Source organism: Euleptes europaea, chromosome 10 (genome assembly GCF_029931775.1).
Source record: "Euleptes europaea isolate rEulEur1 chromosome 10, rEulEur1.hap1, whole genome shotgun sequence".
Lineage (NCBI taxonomy): Eukaryota > Metazoa > Chordata > Lepidosauria > Squamata > Sphaerodactylidae > Euleptes > Euleptes europaea.
In genome coordinates, this window is record NC_079321.1 from 13,978,634 (window position 1) to 13,997,162 (window position 18,529).

At 47.0% G+C, this 18,529-nt stretch overlaps 1 protein-coding gene across 1 annotated transcript in view; it reads left to right on the forward strand.

The window, feature by feature from the left end:
* SETDB2 (SET domain bifurcated histone lysine methyltransferase 2) overlaps positions 1-18,529 on the forward strand; it is a 52,933-nt gene that overhangs the window by 26,695 nt on the left and 7,709 nt on the right. Inside the window, exons 9-12 of the mRNA XM_056856860.1 lie at positions 10,849-10,980; positions 13,205-13,312; positions 14,311-14,444; positions 16,983-17,029. Of these exons, the coding sequence (XP_056712838.1) occupies positions 10,849-10,980; positions 13,205-13,312; positions 14,311-14,444; positions 16,983-17,029 (421 nt within the window). The remainder of the gene's footprint in view (positions 1-10,848; positions 10,981-13,204; positions 13,313-14,310; positions 14,445-16,982; positions 17,030-18,529) is intronic.

Genomic DNA, 18,529 nt, shown 5'->3' on the forward strand with positions numbered 1-18,529 from the left:
GTCCTTAAGGCTGCTCCTGTCAGAAGAGACATAAATGGGTGAAGATTAATGTCCCCAGGCATCTCTGCCATGTCTTCTTATGCATCCCCTAGGATAAACCCATTCTGGCCTTTTTAATGCTTTGTCCCACCTTTTCCCCCTACAGAAATATAGTTATGGGGAAAGCTCAGTTTTCTTATTCAGTCTGGTACAGTCAGGCAGAAGAGCTATATCTTGCACACGTACGACATATATCTGGAAATATATCTTGACATATATCCACGTGGATGTGCGGAGTTTTCTGTTTCCCCAGGTCGGACCAGAACCAACAGGTTGAAATTAAATCAAAAGAGTTTCCAGCTAAATATTAGGAAGAACTTTCAGACAGAGCAGTTCCTCAGTGGAACAGGTGGTGGGCTCTCTGGAGGTTTTTAAGTAGAGGCTAGATGGCCATCCGTCAGCAATGCAGATTCTGTGAACTTAGATTATGAGAGGGAGGGCAGGAAGGGTTGCATCAGTGTTTGGCTCTCATGGTCCCTTCTTACATGCCCAAGGTTGGCCTATGGCTACATGCAAATAAAACTCATTCAATACTTGCCCAGGGTAATGCTGATCACCACTTTGGGGTCAGGAAGCAATTTTCCTCCAGGCCAGATTGGCCAGGGATCCTGGAGGTTGTCTCCCACTCTGTGATTCTATGTGCATGAATGCTGTGGTCATTTATGCATGGGAGGTTTTGCCTTGGATTTGCCGCTCTCTAGATGCACATTTTCCCCATCCAAATTCTCAACACTCAAAAATTAGCCCCCATGCAGAGTTTTGACACTTCGGATGGGGGAAATGTGCATCTAGAGAGCGGCGAATTCAAGGCAAAACCTTCCACGCACGTGGCCTGTGTGTGGTTCACTGGGATCCATTTGGTGCATGAGGCAAAACAGTCTCCTCTGATGCCGGATTCAAGTTTGACGCCTGCAGCTGTGTAAAACCCAACAAATTGCCTTTCTAGCCACTGATTGGCCAGTTTGAATGGCAGCTTCCATGACCTCCCTGTGGGCAGTTGCAGCTGGCCACTAGGGTGGCCCCTACTGGGGGGAGAGACCTGTAATTGGAGAGCACCCCTCGAGCTCCAGGCTGCCTGGAACTTCTTAATGAATCCCAGAGGAAGAGACAGGCTATAAAGGATAATTCCACACTTCTGTTTGATGGTGCAAGGAAGTCAGATTTATCACATCCATTGTGAGTAAACCAGAGGGAATGCTAGGAGGCAGCAGACTAACAAAAGGTATTTCAGCCTAAGCTTTCATGAGTCAGAGCTCACTTCTTCGCATGCCTCCGTTAAGTCGTTGCTTTCATAGCCACGACACAAAGTTGGGTGAGAGTCGTTGCAAAGAGAGGCCAGTTGAAACAACGGCTGTTACCGCACTTGTATTCCCAGGGATGTATTAAGAGTTTGAAAATGTTATAAAAAATACTGTTCGCACTTTCTATGTATTCCCAGCGATGTATTAAGAGTTTGAAAACGTTATAAAAAATACTGTTCGCACTTTGTTTGGCCCCTTTAGCTGTGAAGACGTCTTCCGACCATTTATAAGCGGTGGTATCCAAAAACCCTTTTAAAGCAATGTTTTTTATAACATTTTCAAACTCTTAATACAGTAATCAGCTCATTAAGAGTGGTGAGAGTAACTCCCTTGTTTGCAGAGTTTTACCATGGTATGCAAGCCAATAAATGACCAAGTATGTATCAACAGCCTGTGTGTCTGTGCTCATTCACCAGATCGCTGAAGGGGCAGAACTAGGGTTGCCAGCCTCCAGGTAATGGGAAGAAAAAAAGCACCACTGTACCAATATCAAAGGATAGGGAACTTAGTACAGGAGTGAACCATGTAGTACTGTGCAAAGGTACAAATGTAATATGCTACAAAAAGTCCAAAAAGTAACAAGTGTTTACATAAATACTACACACTATACAACATACAATATCCAATATAAATACTGTGGCTATATACAAAAAGCAGAGAGTGACTCCAAGGTTCTAATTATAAAAAGTCCATCTATAGTAGATGTATTCCCTCCAAACGTGAGGGATCCAAAGAAGAGAAGTGGAGCCTTCACATGCAGGATGAGGAGACGATCGTTTCGCGTCTCAGAAGAGCAACTCTTCATCAGTCCTTCAAAAATCTCTTTTACAGTCATGTAGATACGTTCCCATGCCGGGTAAGGATTGAAGCCACAAGGTTTATAATTTCCCCAGTAGGGTAAATAATCAGGGTATGAGCTTTCGTGAGCCACAGCTCACTTCTTCAGATACAGCTAGACTGTGAATCCATCTGTCTTTAAGTAGAGGAGAGTGAATTCAGACGAGCATTAGTATGTAAATGTTAACAGTATGTAAATGTGAATAGCAGGCGTGATGGGATTAGGTGTATACCACACTGCATACCACACCTAATCCCATCACGCCTGCTATTCACATTTACATACTGTTAACATTTACATACTAATGCTCGTCTGAATTCACTCTCCTCTACTTAAAGACAGATGGATTCACCTTCTAGATGTATCTGAAGAAGTAAGCTGTGGCTCACGAAAGCTCATACCCTGCCAGAAAATCTTTTTGTTAGTCTTTAAGGTGCTACTGGACTCTTGCCCTTTTCTACTACTGCAGACAGACTCACACGGCTACCCACTGCGAATTACCAACAAGAGATGTAGAAAAGGGCAAGAGTCCAGTAGCACCTCAAAGACTAACACAAATATTTTCTGGCAGGGCATGAGCTTTTGTGAGCCACAGCTCACTTCTTCAGATACAGCTAGAAGGTGAATCCATCTGTATTTAAGTAGAGGAGAGTGAATTCAGACAAGCATTAGTATTAGAAAAGGGCCAGAGTCCAGTAGCACCTCAAAGGCTAACACAAATGTTTTCTGGCAGGGTGTGAGCTTTCATGAGCCACAGCTCACTTCTTCAGATACAGCTTAGAATGTGAATCCATCTGTCTTTAAGTATAGTATATAAGTATAGTATATAAGTATAGTATACAAGTACTCTCCTATACTTAAAGACAGATGTAGAAAAGGGCCAGAGTCCAGTAGCACCTCAAAGACTAACAAAAAATATTTTCTGGCAGGGTGTGAGCTTTCGTGAGCCACAGCTCACTTCTTCAGATACAGCTTAGAAAGTGAATCCATCTGTCTTTAAGTATAGTATATACGTATAGTATATAAGTACTCTCCTATACTTAAAGACAGATGTAGAAAAGGGCCAGAGTCCAGCAGCACCTTAAAGACGAACAAGAATATTTTCTGGCAGGGTGTGAGCTTTCAGGAGCCACAGCTCACTTCTTCAGGTATCTGAAGAAGTGAGCTGTGGCTCCCGAAAGCTCACACCCTGCCAGAGAATATCTTGGTTAGTCTTTAAGGTGCTGCTGGACTCTGGCCCTTTTCTACTACCGCAGACAGATCCCTGAAGAAGTGAGCTGTGGCTCCCGAAAGCTCACACCCTGCCAGAGAATATCTTGGTTAGTCTTTAAGGTGCTGCTGGACTCTGGCCCTTTTCTACTACCGCAGACAGATCCCTGAAGAAGTGAGCTGTGGCTCCCGAAAGCTCACACCCTGCCAGAAAACATTTTTTTGTGAGCCGTTGAGGTGCTGCTGGCCCTTTCCGACTCGCTGAGGCTCCTTTGCTTCCTTGACGGGGCTGTCGAGCCTCGCCCTGCCTCCCTGCCTCCCTCCCTCCCCGGCGCCGCCCGGAGCTGCTTGGCAACCCGCGGCGGGGCCCAGGGCGGCGCTGCGGCCTGGCAGGAAGAGGCGGCGCCGCGCGAGGAGGGCCGCCGCCCCGTCCCCCCCCCCCACGCCCGTTTCCCAGAGGAGCGGCCCGGCTAGAGGCGGTGAGTGAGTGGACCGGCCAGCCGGCCGGGGATGGAGGGGGGGGCGAGAGCTGAGGCGACGTCCGGCCGCAGCCTCGCCCCGTGAGGGGAAGCGGGGAAACGTGAGGGAGCCCGGGCCCGCTCCGCCCTCCTCCTCGAAGCCGAGCCCCGGGGCCCGTTGGCCGGCTTCCCCAGAGGCCGCCGGGGGGGAGAGGCCGGAGGGGCCTCCGTAGGCCGCGGGACTCCTTCCGTCTTGAGGGGGTTTGGGCCGGGGAGGGGGGAGGGGGCTTCCTCGGCCCTTTTGGGGCGGGGGGGTTTGGGGTCAGCGGGCCTTGGGGGTCCCCGGGGGGGGGGAAATAGGCAGAACCGAAAGTGAGGGTTTGCTTCTCCTCAGGAAGGAGGGTGGGGAGCGCTAGGCAGCCGGGGCCTTCCTAGGCCCCATGTTGGCGTGGCTCTGTTTGCAGGCCGGATGGCTGCCCGCTGTGTGAAACAGGGCTACAGGACACAAGGAAGGCCCTGCTGGATCACACCCAAGGCCCATCAAGTCCAGCAGTCTGTTCACACAGGGGCCAACCAGGGGCTTCTAGGAAGCCCCCAAACGAGGCGACTGCAGCAGCACCATCCTGCCTGTGCTCCACAGCGCCTAATGTAAGAGGCATGCTCCTCCGATCCTGCAGAGAATAGGTGTGAACACAAGAAAAGCAATGGTGGATCACACCGTAGTCCATCAAGTGCAGCGGTCTGTTCACACAGTGGCCAACCGGGGGCCTCCAGGAAGCCCCCAAACGAGGCGACTGCAGCAGCACCATCCTGCCTGTGCTCCACAGCACCTAATGTAAGAGGCATGCTCCTCCGATCCTGCAGAGAATAGGTATGAACACAAGAAAAGCAATGGTGGATCAGACCGTAGTCCATCAAGTGCAGCAGTCTGTTCACACAGTGGCCAACCGGGGGTCTCCAGGAAGCCCCCAAACGAGGTGACTGCAGCAGCACCATCCTGCCTGTGTTCCAGAGCACCCAAAATAGTAGGCATGTTCCTCTGATCCTGCAGAGAATAGGTATGAACACAAGAAAAGCAATGGTGGATCAGACCGTAGTCCATCAAGTGCAGCGGTCTGTTCACACAGTGGCCAACCGGGGTCCTCCAGGAAGCCCCCAAACAAGGCGACTCCACAGCACCATCCTGCCTGTGCTCCACCTAATGTAAGAGGCATGCTCCTCCGATCCTGCAGAGAATAGGTATGAACACAAGAAAAGCAATGGTGGATCAGACCGTAGTCCATCAAGTGCCGCAATCTGTTCACACAGTGGCCAACCGGGGTCCTCCAGGAAGCCCCCAAACAAGGCGACTGCAGCAGCACCATCCTGCCTGTGCTCCACAGCACCTAATGTAAGAGGCATGCTCCTCCGATCCTGCAGAGAATAGGTGTGAACACAAGAAAAGCAATGGTGGATCAGACCGTAGTCCATCAAGTGCAGCAGTCTGTTCACACAGTGGCCAACCGGGGGCCTCTAGGAAGCCCCCAAACAAGACGACTGCAGCAGCACCATCCTGCCTGTGTTCCAGGGCACCTAATGTAATAGGCATGCTCCTCTAATACTGTAATAGGCATGCTCCTCTGATACTTTCCGCTGCAGGCATCTTGGCCATCTTCTGGTCACTGGGGGTGTGGGGTGGGGGAGGTAGTTGTGAATTTCCTGCATTGTGCAGGGGTTGGACTTGATGACCCTGGTGGTCCCTTCCAACTCTATGATTCTATGGAGAGAATAGGCATGAACATAAGAGCATAAGAAAAGCCATGCTGGATCAGACCAAGGTCCATGAAATGCAGCAGTCTGCTCACACAGTGGCCAACCAGGGGCCTCTAGGAAGCCCACAAACAAGACAACTGCAGCAGCATTGTCCTGCCTGTGTTCCACAGGCCCTAATATATTAGGCATGCTCTTCTGATCCTGGAGAGAATTAGGATGCATCATGACGTATTCATTTTTACTAGTAGCCATGAATACCCCTCTCCTCCATGAACATGTCCACTCCCCTCTTAAAGACTTCCAAGTTGGCAACCATCACCACATCCTTGGGCAGGGAGTTCCACAATTTAACTATGCATTATGTGAGGAAGTACTTGCTTTTACCTGTTTTGAATCTTTCACCCTCCAGCTTCAGCAGATGACCCCGCGTTCTAGTATTATAAGAGAGGGAGAAAAGCTTCTCCCAGTCCACTCTGTCCATACCATGCATAATTTTATAGACTTCTGTTGTAAAAAAGAGTCATTGTGTGTTCTCTTATGAATGAAACTGGGGACCATACGTGGATAAAGAACATGTGAGTTCAATCACATGATCACAGTATTCAACGCACATAAAAAGAATGATTGTACATGTGTTGTAAACAGGACTTAAGCGCATCCCAAACAATGCACTGCCACGTTTGGGTTCTTGTGGTGGTCCAGGGGTGGCTGCTGTTCCCACTTGGGGAAGTAAAACAAAGGCCCAGTGCCACTTTAAAGACTAACAACGTTTATTGCAATAGGAGCTCTTGGGAGTCACAGCCCACTTTGTCAGATAGAATATGTGAAAAATGGACTTTCTTCATGTATTCTTCTAACTGACAAAGTGGGCTGTGACTCAAAAGCTCCTTCTGCAATCAGTATTGTTATTCTTTAAAGCAGGGGTGTCGAACATACGGCCCAGGGGCTGGATCCGGCCCCTTGAGAGCTCTTATCCGGCCCATGAGGCAGCCACCCACCCCACTCCCAATCTGGATGGTGAGGCATGGCCTGGCCTGACCAAGTGATATTTATGTTATATCCAGCCCTCGTAACAATTGTGTTCGGCACCATTGCTTTAATAGGACACTGGGCTTGTGTTTTATTTTGCTACGATGGATTCACAAGGTTATCCCTTTGGAACCTGCAGAAGGAGACTTCTTCCCCAATATTGGTTCTAACAGTCAACTTTAGCCTGTGCATCTGGACCCTCAGGTGGACCTGTTGGTTCATGGGCCCTTATAGGAAACCTGTATTTGTTTGTGGAAGGTCCGTTTAGTCTTTTCTGTAGGAACTGGTCTCTTTGGTCTGTATAGAAAGGCATTGTTGACACATGATGGCATATGCCTTACTGGAAGATGTTCTTATGAAGAATATGCCCAGAGCTGATGGTTGATATTGCAGGACAGAAGGGCTAGTGTGTTGCAATGGTTAAAATACTGGACTGGGAACAGGGAGACCCAGATTCGAATCCCCTCTGTGCCATGGACGCTTGCCAGTCACTGTCTCTCAGCCAAACCTACCTCACAGGGTGGTTGTTAGATTAAAATGTTGGAGGGGGGAATCACGTACACTGTCCTGAGCTCCTTGGAGGACAGGTGAGATGAAAATTAAAAAGAACAATACTCTGTAGTAAGCATTGAGGTCTTTCAGATTGTTCTGGGAGATGGATAGGAGAGCAATTATACATATAATTATCGTAAGGTTTTTTTATTTGGCACAGGTATTGCTGCTCAGCTGTAGACTAAAAAGTAAATACAGTATTTGCCACTTTTGATCCCATTTTATTGTTCTCGTCCAGTGTAAATGTTCATGGGGGTGCAAAATAGTAGAACCAGACTACCTTTTGGGACTTTATGCTGGTTTTCGTATTGCAGCAGAGTTGTTTGGGAGCCAGTGCAGAGCTCTGAAAATTAGATGGGTGGGAACTTCCTCAGTAACTTGGATGGGAGCCCCAAGATGCGAGTGTAAAAGCGTCCACTTTGCAACCTGAACACTGACAAGGGAAGGAAGGTGGTTGATACTGAGTCTCTTTCTGGACTGTGCCCACAAGGGCTTGGCTAGTTGTTGGACAGCAGACCAGGAAGAGGGGGAGAGTCACCTCCCTGCACCTGGAAGGCAGCCCAGATTGCTTGGTTTGGATTGACAGTTCAGGGCCAGGTCACCTCTTCACTCTGGCACTGCCAACTGAGGCTGTGCCAGAGAGTTACACCCCTCTGGCTTGATACTTGGGTATTTGGCAGAATATTGCACTGATCATTGAGCTGAATTGGGGGCTGCTGAACAGTATCTAGCTGGCCGCTTCAAAAACATTAAGAAGCCCAAAGTGTTGGAGGTCTGACTGCACAGTTGTTCCACACGCTGTCCACATTATTAGTTGTCCTGCCTGTCTAGTTTTCAGCCTCGTAATCTAGATTTATATTCTGTATATACCATTTATTCTGTCTTACTGTTCAAGAATGAGATCTTTACAAATAAGCAGAAAATGCCAAACACTTGACATAGAACGAAGGCTTCACTTTAAGTGAAATAATACCTGAAGTCACACTAAAAGAGGTTGAAATGGGATTTCTTTACCTTTGCAGGCTGGTCTTCAGGCTGAGCTGTTCAAGTCTACACAGTTGATGCTTTGAAAGCAGAGTGTGCAAGAAACCTGCATTTGTTCGTTTACACAGGTGAGCCAAGAAACAGGTATGGTTTAGGCTGTGAATGAATCGAGCTTTCTTCTGGTGCTTTGAATTTTGGATACTGTTGAAATGACACCATTGTCACAACTGTGCCTTAATTTCTTTTATGTTTTTGATATATGACTTCAGCTCCTGATGAGCTGGGGGGGAAAGGTTAGTATCCCCCTTAGAGGTCTGTGGGTCCATTGAGATTCCGGAAAATTGAAAGGTGTATATCAAGTCAACTGAATGGCTGACCTTTCAGTGGCCAGTAGAAGAAGTTGACCTTTGTTGTTCACACTCTTGAACCCTCTTGAAGCACCCTCTTCAATAGCCCAAATGCTCCATGGTGTTCATAGGATTTGACCACCTGACACTGGTGCCCAAGTCAAGCCCAACTTGTGCCTAGCATAGATCATTTAAAAATAAGTGTGTTGTGGTAGATATAGCAGCAAAAGAAACTTCCTTTGTGATCATCATAAGACCTCGTAAATCATGGCTGTGAAAGTCTTCCCTGTCCGATGAAAAGGCTTTAAGCCTGTTCTCCTGTGTTGAACCTGGCAACTCAGATGTGGGAATGCTGTTGGTACTGTCTGTAGATTAGAACATAAGAAACGCCCTGCTGGATCAGACCAAGGCCCATCAAGTCCAGTTGTCTGTTCACACAGTGGCCAACCAGGTGCCTCTAGGAAGCCCACAAACAAGATGGCTGCAGCAGCATTATCCTTTCATGTGTTCCAAAGCACCTAATAGAACAGTCATGCTCCTCTGATCCTGGAGCGATTGATCCTCTTCAGCTTTTTTGGATGCAATTTAAGGCACCGACATTGTACTATAAAGCCCTAAATGGCTTGACGCCCATGTATCTTACAACTTGAGTGGATGCCAGGTCTGTCTCCTGGCATGGTTTCTCATGGCTCTCAGCCTCTCCCACACTATGCTGATTGCCACGTCAGATGGGCAGGCAGGGTGACAAGGAGATCTCATTGTTGGTGGTGTGTGCTTGAAAACATGGGATGCAGTTTGCGGTATGCTCCCTACGGAAGATCTCCCATGTCCAAGGCGATATGGAAGCGCATTCATGCATGCTGAGTAAACCAGCACTTTTCTACCAGGGAGAGGTGTTTGGCTAATCCAGTCTGTGTTGGAGAGTTTTAGTAAAGTTTCCTAACAATTCTCAAGGCAAAGTTGCTACTGCTTATTAACCGTGCCATTCACCTAAAGCTTTCCTATTTTTCTTTTCTTTTTTTGGTAATGCCTGGTCGTGAATCCCATTTGGGCATTCCTGGAATAGTAGTGAGCTTCCAAGATAGTTGTGTGGGACTTTACGTATGCTGTAGAAAAGAGTAGGAGTCGAGTAGCACCTTAAAGACTAACAAAATTTCTGGCAGCGTAAGACCTTTCGTGAGCCACAGCTCACTTCTTCAGATACAGCTAAAATGTGATCCCATCTATCCTTACGTAGAGACTAGTGAATTAGACATACAATGGCGATGTAAATGTCCAAAGCAAGTAAATGGCATTAGGAGGTGTGATTGGGTTAGGTGTGATATGCAGAGGGGTAGTAGGCCTGGAGAAATCAGCATTGGTAGTGAGACAGGAACCCCAGATCTCTATTAAGTCTCTATTAAGTACGCTGTCATCTGACTGCTGCTGTCCCCCCACCCCTTTGTGAGATGTGTCTGTGACTTAGCCTATCTCTAACTGAATGCATGTCCAAGCAAGATGGTCCTCAATGGCTCTAGTTCTATGTATCTTCCCTGTTCGGCATCGCTGGAACAAGCACCCTCTTGAGGATGCCATCTTCATTGTCTAAAAGAGCAGCAAGGGGCACCGAGCATTTTTCTTCCCTCCTCAGGGTTTTCCAAAGTCTGTGCTGGACACCTACGTGGGGGAACTCCAGGTTTAATCAAGCTGGATGTAAGAATGGACTCAGAGATATCTTGAAACTTAGATATATAGTTTAATATGAAAGCAATATTCATAAACGAACAACTGCATTTGTGCAAATGGGAGAGAGGTGGCGACAAACCAGGGGTCATCACTGAAGTCTCTCTCAGCTCATTAACAGGCAACTTAGCATTATATGGACACGTGGAATCAACATTCCATTGTTATAGAATCTCAGAGCTGAACCAGAACTATTCATATTTTTCCCAGTGCCACAATTCTGGTTGACGAAAGGCTGAAATGTCAGGTTGACCTCTTGGCAGTACGATTACTGTTAAGACGAAAAGGTCACTTTACCACATCCGTATCCAGCTGTTGTTTATTCATACAAGGATGTCGTTACAGAACAGATATGTGTTATAAGGTTCATGAGCGTATTGATGCTTCTAACTACTTTGGTTCATGCAGAGCATTCTGGGTAAGGCCAGATCTCGATGTCATAATTCCCCTTCACCTACATAGCTGTCCAAATGTAATTAACTGTTAGGCAGGATTTCAGAAGGCAGGCTGTTTTCACGTATTGCCACTAGTTGTTGAACTTCCTTGAGCCAAAGGGGGGGAAATATCTAATATGTTAATCTTTAAAATCTTTTTTCCCCCTAAAGTGACATAAACAGGAGTCCAGTGGCACCATAAAGATAATGGCAAAGATGTTAAGAAGGCAGTGTGCCTTTTGTCCAGAGGATGAAGAGTGTTCCATTATGTATGTCGCTGAAGGACAGAATCTTGCAGTTCATCAAGACTGCTTGGTGAGTTTTTGCAGTGGCCTCCTGCCTGTGTACATTAAGTGGCTGGAAAATTGAAAGTGCCCAAACGTCTCTTTCAAGGTGGGAAGAAACAGGCTTCTCCCCCCCCCCCCCCTGAGGTTTACAGGGAACTTTTTAACCATTTTTATTTCCTGGGGAAGGAGGAAGGCGGGAGGCATGGCAAACAGTTCCCGGCCCCTCAACTGAGCCGCCTTCTTAGAAATGCAGATGGAGGTGTCAGGAGACAAAGAAGGGGGTCAACCCCCCCTCTCCAAGCAGGGATCAGAGACTTGGAGGTTTTAAAATGCTAGAAGGGGCTCCAGGAAGAAAGTTTCTTCCTGGAGAAGAAAGAAGGGGGTCAAGCCCCCCCCCTCCAAGCAGGGATCAGAGACTTGGAGGTTTTAAAATGCTAGAAGGGGCTCAAAGAAGAAAGTTTCTGGAGGCTCCAGGAAAAACCTCTTTGACCCAGGTTGACCTTGGCCGTGGGTGGAGAAAGGGAAGGATTAAAACTGCTGAGAGCCAGGAGAGAGAGAGAGCGCTCTTTTGGCTGGGACACTCGGGGAAGGCAGCGCTCATCTGAGGCCTGGAGGAGGCGGCCATTTTGACCATGTGCTGGCCCCAGGCGCTGAAAAAGACTGCCAGGTAATGGAAACTCGGTAGAGACTTATAATATCCTAAGCTTCAGAGCCTGTCCTATATTCCAACATATGATAGGGCATGTACAGAGAGAGGGACAGAGGAATTACGTTTCTCTCAGTTCTTTTGGATCCCTTGCTCAGTCTGTGGCTGTGCTAAAAGTATGCTGGGAAATGTTTTGCTTTTAATAAGTACTTTTTTACATTGAGCGCTGACAGTGGTATGAGGTCGAGGTGAAAAGGTCAGCCACGTCAGGTCAGAAGGTCAACAGAAGGCATTCAACTGTTGAGAAGCGAAGCCCTGCATTCTCCCCTCATGATGATTCAATGCTCCTTTAGGGGCAGAAGTGCATCTTGCGTTTTAAGAGCTCTTTATGGCTACAGCACATGCCCACCTTGTCTTTAAAAGTACTTCACTCATTCTGAAAGGGAAAATATTTCATGGTTTTTTCCAGTACTCTCCAAATTTCCAGTTTTTCCATCAGAAAAAAATGTTTTTTTCTTCAATTTTTTCTGATTTGGTTTTTTCCCTCAGGCCATCACATCTCTAGGCTGCTCCCTGTATCTTTGCACTGCTGACTTGAAACCACAGAGTCTAGAGGTGGGGGGGAGATGAAAGGCTGAGAGCAGGTTACCTCCCTTCCTCAGGTTGTGGCTTGGGATGGGATGAGGCTGAACATACACAATGTGGCTGATGTTTAATCAAACCGCCGGTCCTTCAGTGCTGGTATTGCCTGCTCAGAATGGTAGCTGCTCTCCAGGGTCTTTCGCATCACCCACGACCTGATCCTTTTTACTGGATGCGCGCGGATGGGGCCTGGCAGCTTCTGCCATTTAGCCATGGCCCTTCCCCGTGAGCAGCCAGGAGCTGCCCTTGCAGTGCAGTCAGTCAACGAGTTCTTGAACAAATCATGAGTTTTCTTGGGCAGCTGGAAGAGTGAGCGAGCCTCGTGCTCCGTGGCTGCTACAATCCAAGAGTATTATAGTTTAGAGTGATTCTTTGCAGATGAGTAAACTCACAAAAGAAACTTCTAAATCAAAGGCAGTGAATTTTAATCTCTTGCAACTTCTGGCTGCTGTTTCTCTTTTTAAATTTTTTTTAAAAGGAAAGTGGGAAAGGGAAAAAATGGAAATATCTAACATACTGTTAACAAACTAAAAAATAACAGTTTCAGTGCGGATCAAACAAACATTTGGCTGCTGTTTCTCACTGCTTCATTTCAATAATGCACCACTGCCAGCGTGGTGTAGTGGTTAAGAGCGGTGGTTTGGAACGGTGGACTCTGATCTGATCTGGAGAACCGGGTTTGATTCCCCTCTCCTCCACACGAGCGGCGGAGGCTAATCTGGTGAACTGGATTTGTTTCCCCACTCCTACACATGAAGCCAGCTGGGTGACCTTGGGTTAGTAATAGCTCTCTCAGCCCCACCTATCTCACAGGGTGTCTGTTGTGGGGAAGGGAAGATGATTGTAAACGGGTTTGATTCTTCCTTAAGTGGTAGAGAAAGTCGGCATATAAAAACCAACTCTTCTTCTAAATCTTGCAAAATTATTATTATCTAAGTCCTATTTCTTTTTTTTCTTTTTTTAGTTATATTCCTCTGGATTTGTGGAATCCGAAGAACATAATCCCGAAAACCTTGATATAAGGTTTGATGTGGCCTCTGTGGTGAATGAACTAAAGAGAGGAAGGAGGCTGGTGAGTTGTCTGTTGATGATGTTTTAATAGTTAACCGCTGAAGTTCCTCGAGACCTGTTGTAGGTGAAGCCTGCACCCGACTTGCTGCAGTGCGGCTCATTTACCACAAGTGAGATTAGTCCTGTCTCAGTAAGAGTGGCTGGGTATTGTGCGTTTCCCAGATCCTAGCAGACAAGATGGCGGTCTTTTGGGGGTAATAAGAATTTACAGGGAAGGGAAGCGATGGATGCTGAGCAGACCCGGGGGGGCGGGGGCTGTACCGAGGACAATTTCCTCAAAACCCTGGGGAGACAGCTTCAGTGCTACTCACGGAAATGTTTATTTCTTAATTATGGTTACTACTCTTCATCTAGAGAGCCAGCGTGGTGTAGTGGTTAAGAGCGGTGGTTTGGAGCAGTGGACTCTGATCTGGAGGAGAAGAAGAAGAGTTTGTTTTTATGTGCCAACTTTCTCTACCACTTAAGGGAGACTCAAACTGGCTTACCATCACCTTCCCTTCCCCTCCCCACAACAGACACCCTGTGAGGTAGGTGGGACTGAGAGAGCTCTAAGAGAGCTGTGACTAGCCCAAGGTCACCCAGCAGGCTTCATGTGTAGGAGAGATAAAACATACTCAGTTCACCAGATTTGCCTTCGCTGCTCATGTGGAGGAGTGGGGAATCAAACACGGTTCTCCAGATCAACCACTCCAAACCACTGCTGTTAACCACTACCTGATTTGATTTCCCCACTCCTCCACATGAGCGGCGGACGCTAATCTGGTGAACCGGGTTGGTTTCCCCACTCCTCCACATGAAGCCAGCTGTGAAACCTTAGGCTATTCACAGCTCTCTCAGCCCCACCTCCCTCACAGGGTGTCTGTTGTGGGGAGGGGAAGGGAAGGTGATGGTACGCCGGTTTGAGTCTCCCTTAAGTGGTAGAGAAAGTCAGCACATAAAAACCAACTCTTCTAAATACTGTACATTTGCTTAAAGCCTCCTGGTCCCTGTTATTTTCAGATATGTAATTACTGTCGCAAGAAAGGAGCCACTGTTGGATGCGAGTCGAGAACCTGTCGCAGGAGTTACCATTATTTCTGCGCGCTGTGTGACGATGCTGCAATAGAAACAGATGAAGAGCGAGGCATTTATCGGTAGTTAACAACCTTTTCTGAATCCTGTACCAACTTGGATATGTTATCTTGGGTGGCCTCTTCCATTTATTTGTGGTTCGGAACCATTGTGTTTGGTTGGAGCCTAAGAAAAATGCTTTCTGGCAAAAGGACTGTGCTCAGTGGCTGGGCCATACGGGAGAAGAAGAAGAAGAAGAGTTGGTTTTTATATGCTGACTTTTTTCTACCACTTAAGAGAGAATCAAACCGGCTTACAATCACCTTCCCCTCGCCACGACAGACACCCTGTGAGGTAGGTTGGGCTGAGAGAGCTACAAGAGAGCTGTAACTTGCCCAAGGTCACCCAGCTGGCTTCATGTGTAGGAGTGGGGAAACAAATCCAGTTCACCAGATTAGCCTCCTCCGCTCATGTGGAGGAGTGGGGAATCGAATCCGGTTCTCCAGATCAGACTCCACCGCTCCAAACCACCACTCTTAACCACTACTATCCTGAAGTGTCAAATTGAGCCCGTCACCAGCAGCTTAAGTCTTTGATATCTCCAGAATTAAAGGCGACGGAGCCCTGACCTGGATATCCCAGGCTAGCCCAGTCTTGTCAGATCTCAGAAGCTAAGCAGGGTCAGCCGTGGCTAGTATTTGGATGGGAGACCTCCAAGGAATACCAGAGTTGTGATGCAGAGGCAGGCAGTGGCAAACCACCTCCGAACGTCTCTTGCCTTGAGAACCCTATGGGGCCGCCATAAGTTATCTCAGACTTGACAGCAAAAAACAAAATAAAACAAAAACACCCCCAGGGCCTTGAGCTGGATAGCTCAGGGTAGCCAGATCTTATCAAACTTTGGATGCTAAGTGTGGTCGGCCCTGGTTAGTATATTTAGATAGGAGACTACAAAGGAATACCATGGTTGCTATGCAGAGGCAGGCAGTGGCAAACCGCTGATATTTGTCTCTTGCCTTGAGAACCTTACAGGGTCACCATAACTCAGCTGCAACTTGACAGTGCAAACCCCCCAAAAAACCACATTGGTGGTCTCGCAAGTTAAACTCTTGATTGGCTGTCGATTCCAGCTACAACAGTGGTTCCCAACCTTTTTTTGACCAGGGACCTCTAGGACTTTTTTGTTCGGTGCAGGGACCCCAAGGTTCAAAATAAAAATTCTGAGAATTTGAAAATAAACTTTAATCACAACTGTTAGTTAAACATTAAACTTAGAATAATATTTGAATATATTTTATAATAAACTTTTAATTGAAAATATTAATTTATTATGGGTTTATAACTTTGTTTCGCAGACCTTAATTTAGTTCTCGCGGACCCCTGGGGGTCCATGGACCCCTGGTTGGGAACCAGTGAGCTACAAGGTTGAAGAAACTAGGAGTTTGGGTTATTTCTGTGGAGATGTCCCACAAAGAAACAAATTACAGGGATTTTTAGAAAAGCAAGGAATACAATTACTGATTTAAGCTCCTGTTAAAAATTGCAGGAAAATGCCCTGCAGCGAAACTCATGCCGCGGGTCTCAGCCTGAGAAAGTGTTAGCCTTGTTAGAAAGGAGAAGGCTGGGAAAAACTGGGAGAAAACCTATTTTTGATCCCCCTCTGGGAAGGGGAACCTTCTTTTGAAATACTTTCTCTTTTAAAATTTAGAGTCAGACATTTTCAAACTGTTCATGATTCCCTCCAAGCGCTTTCTTGTAATTGTGTAAGACAATCTACACTTTTATGTAATTACAAACCCTTTCCACTATAAACACAAAAAACCTCTGACTCTTCTTGCCTGCTTCAGATTTCTCTGTCTCCTGCAACGTTCACTTAGTTTTGCAAATATGGACACCAAATCAGGAAATAAGGGACATGAGAATGTATAGAAAAAACCTCTTCCAGTTAGTGCAACTCTTTGGAGCTCTGAATACTATGAAGAAAAAGGGAAAGTTCAGCGTTGGCAGCTGTTGATCTGTGCCACACTGATTCTGTTTAGAGGGGGACACTTGAGATGGGAATATTTATGTATTGGGAGCCAGCATGGTGCAGTAGTTAAGAGCGGAGGACTCTGATCTGGAGAACCAGGTTTGATTCCCCACTCTTCCACATGAGCAGCAGAGGCTACTCTGGTGAACTGGATTTGTTTCCCCACTCGTACACACGAAGCCAGCTGGGTGACCCTGGGCTAGCCACAGAGCTCTCTCAGTCTCACCTACCTCACAGGGTGTCTGTTGTGGGGAGGGAAAGGGAAGGTGATTGTAAGCTGGTTTGATTCTTCCTTAAGTGGTAGAGAAAGTCGACGTATAAAAACCAACTCTTCTTCTTAAAATCTAAATGAATTTTAAAAAATGCTTTTCTCTCTTAGAAAAAGTCTTGCTAGAGAGTTGTGAAACATCTTGTATTTCCGTGCTTGAATTGTTTTTTCAGAATGCTCTAAAAGCAAAGGACAAGGGGTACTGTACTTGGTTCCTCCCAAGCCAAACAACTCTTTCTACTGAAATACTTTGTTTCACTCATCAGCGAGTACTGTCGTATTAATCTCATGTATTTTCTCTCAAAATTTCTCCAACGTTTTTAGAGTGTTCTGTCCAAATCATGACCCGGTTAGGAAGACCAATCATTATGGTGAGTTTCTTTTCATTGTCTTGTTGTTGACTGTTAGCATGGGAGCAGCCACTGATATGAAGCACAGCTTGGGGGAAGTAGGCCTCAGTTGCTGTCCATAAGATATCCCTGGGAGTCTGCTTCTGTGCAAGAGATGCATTGATCTCAGCTGCTCTTAAGGGGGGGAAAACATCTTGTCCTCACTCTCTGTGTCAATGTGACACTTTGCTTGTTTCCTGATTCAGGCTGTCTTCTCATGCTTCAAACTCTTTTGGACATTCTAAAACAGGTTGGGGTTGTTTTTTTTGCCCTGGAGACTTGCATGTACCCATCATTAAAACCACCTGTCACAACAACTGTGTAAATAACACTGCAGCGTGGTGTAGTGGTTAAGAGCGGTAGTTTGGAGCGGTGGAGTCTAATCTGGAGAACCGGGTTTGATTCCCCATTCCTTCACGTGAGCGGCAGAGGCTAATCTGGTGAACTGGATTTATTTCCCCAGTCCTATGCACGAAGCCAATTGGGTGACCTTGGGCAAGTGACAGCTCTCTTAGAACTCTCTCAGCCCCACCTACCTCACAGGGTGTCTATAGTGGGGAGGGAAAGGGAAGGCAATTGATTGTAAGCCGGTTTGATTCTCTCTTAAGTGGTAGAGAAAGTTGGCATATAAAAACCAACTCTTCCTCTTCTTCTATATTTCCCCCTACCCCGGTAAACAACTTAAGAAAACCCGATAAACTTACCAGGTCCAGGTTTACTGGAGACCAGATATTGGGGGAAACTGTTGATTTGGACCAGGGGTCGGCAAACTCATTAGTCAAAAGAGACAAATATCAACAGTACAACGATTGAGATTTCTTTTGAGAGCCAAATTTCTTAAACTTAAACTATATAGGTAGGTACACTGTTTATTAACTTAATAAACTTTAATTAAAGTTTTAAGTCTTAATTAAACTATAGGTACACGGAATAAAACTTGATATCATACTTAATAGTTATCTTATTTATTGATAAAAATTAAATTGTAAGTCCCTGCCATTTCCCCCTCCCTGTCTGGAGTCCTCGTCTGGAGGCCTGGTCTACTGCCATAAAAGCCTATTGGTAGACCTGGCCTCCGGCTGAGTCCCATTGGGAGGCCAGGTCTACCCATTAGTTTTCTTGGCAGTAGACCTGGCCTCCGGAGGCCCATAGAAGCCAATTGGTAGACCTGGCCTCTGAAGGGGGACTTTTCCCCCTCCTCGGAGTCCAGGTCTACCACCAAGAAAGCCAGTGGGTAGACATGGCCTCCCAATGGGACTCAGCCGGAGGCCAGGTCTACCAAAGGGAGCCTGCCACGCCCAACAGCTGATAGGCGGGCGGGGGGGGCAGGAACAGCCGAGCCGCCCGCTCAGCAATCGCGCGGCTAGAGGGGAGGGGAGGCTTTAGCCTCCCAACCATTGAGGGCAAGGGAAAGGAGGACCTGGCCATTCTCCACAGCGGGGCGGGGGGAGAGACAGCGCGCCCGCTCGCCTGCTCTCCCTC